The sequence below is a fragment of the Pocillopora damicornis genome, chromosome 12 (genome assembly GCF_964200805.1).
Source record: "Pocillopora damicornis chromosome 12, jaPocDami1.2, whole genome shotgun sequence".
NCBI lineage: Eukaryota > Metazoa > Cnidaria > Anthozoa > Scleractinia > Pocilloporidae > Pocillopora > Pocillopora damicornis.
In genome coordinates this window covers 11314069-11320787 of record NC_142681.1, presented here as the reverse complement: position 1 = coordinate 11320787, position 6719 = coordinate 11314069, and the positions used below count along the sequence as shown (strand labels likewise).

Sequence of the window (6719 nt, the reverse complement as noted above, 5' to 3'; positions counted from 1 at the left end):
CGGTATAGATGGTCTGCGAATAAAACGTAAATCGTTGCGCAGGCAACAAATCACGTGTCGAAACTCGCCACTAAATCCTTGAACTGCCGCCATTTTGAGAACGTGTGGACCGTGGACGGTTTAGTGTGCAGTACCGCGACTGTCGCTACTCCTCTTGGATTTTGGATAACTTTTGCCTGACTAAAAACGAACTCTCAAACTTTTTAGAGCCATCCGAACTATTTTGGTTGATATTTGAGGCATTTTAAAGATGAGCTGCCGAGTTTACTTGGGAAGACTACCGTATGGCACGAGGGAAAAGGACGTTGATAAATTCTTTCGCAGCTATGGAAAACTGCGCGAAGTTAACTTAAAGAACGGATATGGATTTGTGGTAAGGCATTTGTAATCTTTTTCTTGTGTTCATCTTTAATTATCATGCTGAGGATGCGGTCTGAACAGAATGCGCAGTTTGTTTGTTGAAGCACATGTAGAGATGGGCTATGGCAAAATTCGCGTTGTTCGTTTTCATTAACCAATCGCCGCCGATTTTTTTATTGAAAAACTACAGCTCGTCAGGTTGTAAAGAGAGACTTTTGAGATGACTGGCCTAAGTCATACCTAAGAAATTTTTATGCTCTCAGAGCTGAATATTTTGTTCGAAATGTAATTTCTTTGTTGCCTTATTGTTTTGGTAAGGGAATCCCACTATTCAAAATGAAATTTGGTACAGATGGCTCAGGTAAATTGTTCATACCAACAAACTTGCATAGGCCCCCATTTGTGGTTTGAAACATTTTCAAGTTTGCAAATGTATAATGTTTTCAGTCAAAGGAAGAAAAGGTTAATGTTTAAGTTTTTTCTCATAGCCTACCAAGACTCCAAAGGAAATTGTAAATAATGATTGTTAATTAGACAGGAGACCTATTGCAATTTTAGCCTAATATTTTGCAACACTGGGAGAATATTACCAGAAAAATTTCCTTTAGCTCTGCAAACTCCTTGCCTGAAGCTCCATGGAACCAATTGTAGTTCACATTTGAGAAAAACTTATCACTGATATATATTACAATGCATATTTTTATGTATTTTACAAGTTAAAAAGAGAAACCAGGTAATGGATTAAAATGGAATTTCAGTGGCTCATTGTGCCAAAGAGTTGATACAAAGTTAAACTTCTTCTATGACACATCCTCTGTGGTTATCCTTTGTAAATTGAATGTGTGTTAAAAAAAAAATGTTACAGAGATGCTATATTCTTATCAATTTAACACACACCTGCCATTAGCATATAGAGTTTTGTCAGAGATCCTTAGTAGCTAATCTCCAAGGAGTTCAGAGGAAACTTATTGAATGGCCCCTATTTTTTCAGGAATTTGAGGATCCGAGAGATGCAGATGATGCAGTTTATGAATGCAATGGTAGAGAAATGATGGGAGAAAGGTGAGCTTTTTGAGTCATTGAGAGATTGCTCATTGATACACTCAAAGGAGTGTTGTTAGTTTCTTGAAAATGTATCAATTTTTTAGCTGCAGAGAATTAATTAGGTCTATATTTTGATTGTGTGCCTTGCAAGTTGATTTCTTTCCTTTTTATATTCAGAATTCTGGTGGAACATTCTCGTGGGACTGCTAGAGGCTTTAGCAGTGGTCGCAAGTCAAGAGCTAGAGATAAGTGAGTTCAGTTTAGTTCTTTTCAGATGGTAACCATAACCAACCCTTTCCTCTCACGATAGTAGTCTTTTCCAAGAAACAAACTTGTCATCAGGAAAGTCAACAAAAGAAGCAAGTTTAAGAATCACAGTGCTGATAAGGAGGACATTTTTCCTCAGAGGATACTTTTTAATATATGAAATTTTGGAACAAGCCAGATCAATTTAGCTTTTCATACATTCCTGCTGTCAGCATCTCAACAAGAAAAGGAAGAAAGTGAATCCAAATAGTAACACAGGAAATCATCTTTTTCACATCATATGAAGGACTCAATTTTGTGTGAGTTACATTACTGTTTTGCTGAGGATAGTAGCTAATAATAGATGTACTTGTAAGAGAATTTTTATGGATAAAATGTTCTCAAAATTAGGAGGTTGTTTAACCACAATTTTGTAGCTGTTTGTCTCACCATCCCAATTTTATGGCAGGGTACTGTTGTTGCATTTGATATTTAGAATGTCCATCATTTAAAATGATGATGCTATGAGACCAGTCATAACACAATAGTCTATCATAATAATGGGTTTACATCATTATCAGAAACCACAACCCTTTTTAAAAGTTAATGATAAAAAATATAATCAAGGTTGTTTGTATTACTTTGTTGTTAGGTATGGTCCACCTGTAAGGACACCATGGCGAATCACTGTTGAAAACTTATCAACACGAATTAGTTGGCAGGTTAGTGAGAAGTAAAGGTGAACTATCAAAGAAGATGGTTTTTTTTCTCTTTTGAGTTGATTGGGTGAATGAAATGTCTTAAGTGCCCATTAGTTTTCACCTCAAACTGAACTATGATTCTAGTTTGGCATTTGACAAGTTAAAGTCGAAAACTTGATATTTTGTGTAGGGTTATTTTGAATTTAATTTTTTTTGCTAGCACGTTCATTGTAATTCACCTTATCAACTCAGATGAGTCTGTAAGGGGTGGTAAATTTATCTGCAGGACAGATGGATGAGTGTTATAAAGGTTGTTGCCCTCTTATTCCATTGGTTACTTAACAATAATGTTTTTTGGGGTTGGTTTACAAAGCTGGATACATAAAGCAACAATTGTGACTTCCTCTTTTTTTTAAAACTCAGTTTGAGTTATATCTAATATTGAGTTTGGAGTTTCATGATGTTGGTATTTTTATTGCAATGGAGTGGGTATAGTCAGAGGGTTAAGTACCATTTGCTCTAAGAACTGCAGGTTTTACTGGTATTCACTGCATTGCCTTCAAATATTTTCAGTTGCAAGATGCACTTGTGATGAGGGTTGATGTGAGGGTAGTCACAGATGCTTAGATGCTTAGATGATTCAAAGCTTCCCCTCTGATGGATGAGTGGCTTTGATGCACTGATGCCATCAGAAGTCAATGTATACAGTTGTGACAAGACGATTTTCACAAAGGCATGACGCAAAAACGCTTCTTGGCCCATGACGAATGACGCGCCCAGTTCATTGTACATGTAAATCAAAGATGTTGGACCCCTTTGAAATCATTCACTGTTGTATTTCATTTTCTCGTACTGAATATGATGGTACTAATCGTTTTCTATGGCCAAATGGGTAATGCAGAATGTTTCGCGTATGTGGCTGGTATGACTAAAAACAGGGACAGTTTTTGAAAAGCGAAAAACGTCTAAATGAAGCTGGTTGATCCGTTCGACAGGGGGAACAACAATTTTTTTGGTGCAAAAGAAAGCTGCATGGAAGTTTCATAGATTAGAATTGCAGAACAAAATTTATTTGAGAACGACATTTGGACTTTCGAGATTACGGTTTAGCTCATGAATTTTTGCTTATTATCAGGACCTGAAGGATTATGCACGTCAAGCTGGTGAGGTGACATACGGAGATGCCCACAAGCAAAGGCAGGGTGAAGGGTAAGTTCTTTTCTGAATGCAGCTATACTCTTGCAGAAGTTTGGTTAGAAGCATGTAGATGACGATTATAGTATGTACTCATCAACTGTTGTTGAAGAGAAACAGCGAGAGGAGCACATTGTAATAATACAGTCGGGAAAGGTTGCCTGATAATAGCCGACCATGATCGAGTGCGTAATTGGTTTGTCTTTTATTTAGTACCCTAGAGTTTGCAACCAAGAGAGATATGAAAAATGCGTTGAGGAAACTGGACGGAACTGAACTGCATGGAAAAAAAATAAGGCTGATAGACGTAAGTAACGATATCAGAAATCTCTTCTTGTAATACACTGCAGGAGCTTGAAGATGGGCATTCTTGGTGATACATGTATTTGACTGTAATGTCCACTGCTTATCTTTGTTTTCATATTTTCTTCAATTCACAGGAAAGCCCGCGTTCGCGATCTCGTTCCCGATCGCGATCCAGAAGCAGATCTAGATCCAGGTCTCGCTCTCATTCACGCTCGCGTCGCCAGAATTCACGTTCACGTACCAGGTCACGGTCTCACTCACCAAGACGCAAGAGATCTCGCTCTAAGTCTCGCTCCAAATCACGCTCTAAGTCTCGCTCAAAGTCACCTAGGCACTCGAGATCTAGATCAAAGTCCCATTCAAAGTCTCGCTCTCGTTCTCGGTCGCGATCCCCTCAGAAGTCTAGATCACGTTCTCGTTCTGCCTCTCGAACGCCGAGAAATGACAAAGCCGGATCAGCCGAGCCTGGAGCTGATGAGAACCAGAATCATAATCCTGCTGATGGTGACGCTGAGCCCCAGTAAAACCAGGATCTTTTACTCCTAAGCGAACTCTGTACGTGGTGCTGAATCTTTCTGTAGATTTTAACTTGAGTTTTTCGCGCATATCATTAGTGATAAGTGAGCATACAATATGTATTTATGTACTAATTTATGTAAACGTATTTAGAGATTTGACTTGATTTGGTTTCTTACCAGATTTTGAGCATAATTGAACGTACATGTTATTTTTAAGCCATACAAATGTAACCTCTGTTTTATGGGAACCATTAAAAGATTTTTTTTCTGTCGCAAGTGAATGTTATGTGCTCACTGTCTTATCACCCAGCTGTTTCCCAGAATTTGGGGGCTTGCAAGTGAATGATTGTCAGTGAAAAGGTTATATTAACAAGATCGTTAGATTCTGAAAAAAAATTGTGTTGTGTCTGCGGGAAAGTGAAAACTTTTAGTTGAATATTAGCTTCTGTAAGGTATAAATACCGGCCAGGCGAATGTTGAAGAGCTGGTGTTTCGAGCATTAAGCCCCGTCTGAACGATCATGATAGTTAATGATAGTTTCAACTATCACGCGCGTTTGAACATGAACTATCTTACACTTACATCAACCATCGTTAACTACCATATAGTTCAGACATGTCCAAATTGGACATAATTGTTGATGACATTATTTGCCGTTTGAATAAGCGGATGATAATTAGTGATGATTGGAGGGGGTAAGTTTCTGAAGAAACTGGTGCTGCATTGGTGGGAGAGTATACCAGGGTAATTTAGTATTATCAACTGATCTGATAGCGTAAGTTGGCCATTGTTGAGAGTCAAAAGCTTACGTTTCGAGTGTGAATGATAGTTTTTCGGTCAGCAGTTTTGCTGAAAACGGGCTAAAACCGAAATACCAAAATTTCTTAGAGTGGCTCGTGATTCATTCTTATCATCCCCAGATAGGCTTCAGTATCCTAAACTAGCAACTTCTTGACTGAAATTTCAAATGCCACCCAAATCTCTGACCTCAGCGCGCGCCATCCGTGTCTAGAGCAACGAGATCTCACTGCGTGAATTTGTCCACTTATTATCAACAACCATCATACACCGTTTGAACGCAAACGTGATAATCAATGATAGTGAATGAAAGTTGAAATTATCATCGAATATCAACTATCATGACTGTTTGAACGGGGCTTTAGCCTTCGTTGGAATACTGCTCAGTTAGAAGGACGAGTGCAGTTAACCATTTACACCCTAGCATCAGTACACATAATCTCCATGCTGTCCTTAATACATTTTCTAGGGTGCTGACAAGGAGAATGTGTCTATCAATCAAAACCTTGAGTTGGTGATCATTTCCTTTACTCTCGTGAACTCTGTGCGTGAATTGAAGGAGGGGGGAGGGGTGGTATTACCAGGAGAAATTAGATGGTGGTCACTCTTAGGGGTCAAAGGGTTAACTGCCAGTTAATAAGTGTTTCAAAAGAGGAATATTTTTGGAATGTTTTCAAATAATAGAATAAAGCCATTAGTTAAGAATTACAATAAGCCAAATTTTGTGTAGCGTCGTCACTGTGACCGGAGGCAAAGATGGGAATATCCGCACTGCGCAAGTTACGATACATAAATTTGTTACCGTGTTACCTTGGGTATGAAACCACTTCCCTTCCCAATCCTACCTTCTCTAGCCAGCGGACTTGTTGGAGCCAGGGTGGCTTGTCTTTCACCAATGAAAGTATCTCTATTCCCAGTAAGAGTTATCTAAGAGTGATCTAAGTTACCAAAGCGACATGGGCTCGATTACCGACCACTGCGCGGGAAAAGAGCCCGCGCAACACCCTTATCTTCTTAAGAACACGATTGGACTCGAGACTGTGGCGGAAATCGACCTTGCAGCAGCGTTTTATTACTTATGCTTTAGAGTACCTTAATAAATCGTATTAGCGGCCGGGAGGCTTATCTACTTTTGCTACTCAGAGGGAGGGCGCTTATTCGTAACAGGGCGCTTACTTAGTTTTTGAGAAACGGCAGAATGAACGAAAAGGAGCTTTGATGTGTATTTGAAAAGTATTAAGTAGACTGGTGAGCGGACTTATTGTTCCAGGATCCTTCCTGGCTACAACGACTAGTCAACCAATTGTCTAAAAAAATTTAAAGACGAGATTATTCGTTTGAAGAAACTGAGCACTCACATGGACATAATAATTGAGAGATTGAGACAAAGACCACATATTTTTTTAATGATGCTTTTAGCGTTTTTAACTGACAAAACGTGAAACAGGGAAACGTAAACAGGTTTTCGTGACTATCCAACGGAATTTTTAAGGAACGGCGCCAAGTTCGGCGTTTCGGTCAGATAATTTCTATCACTGAAGAAGAGCAGATG

The 6719-nt window shown here is 38.9% G+C and overlaps 1 protein-coding gene across 1 annotated transcript; it reads left to right on the top strand.

Annotated features, from left to right (window-relative positions):
* Positions 1 to 80: 80 nt before the first annotated feature.
* Positions 81 to 4645, top strand: LOC113685762 (serine/arginine-rich splicing factor 6). Its single transcript, XM_027203309.2, has 7 exons — positions 81 to 373; positions 1352 to 1422; positions 1582 to 1653; positions 2303 to 2372; positions 3487 to 3560; positions 3759 to 3852; positions 3986 to 4645. Exons 1-7 carry the CDS (start codon positions 251 to 253, stop codon positions 4373 to 4375), a joined length of 894 nt encoding a protein of 297 aa, XP_027059110.1. The 5' UTR covers positions 81 to 250; the 3' UTR covers positions 4376 to 4645.
* Positions 4646 to 6719: the final 2074 nt, after the last annotated feature.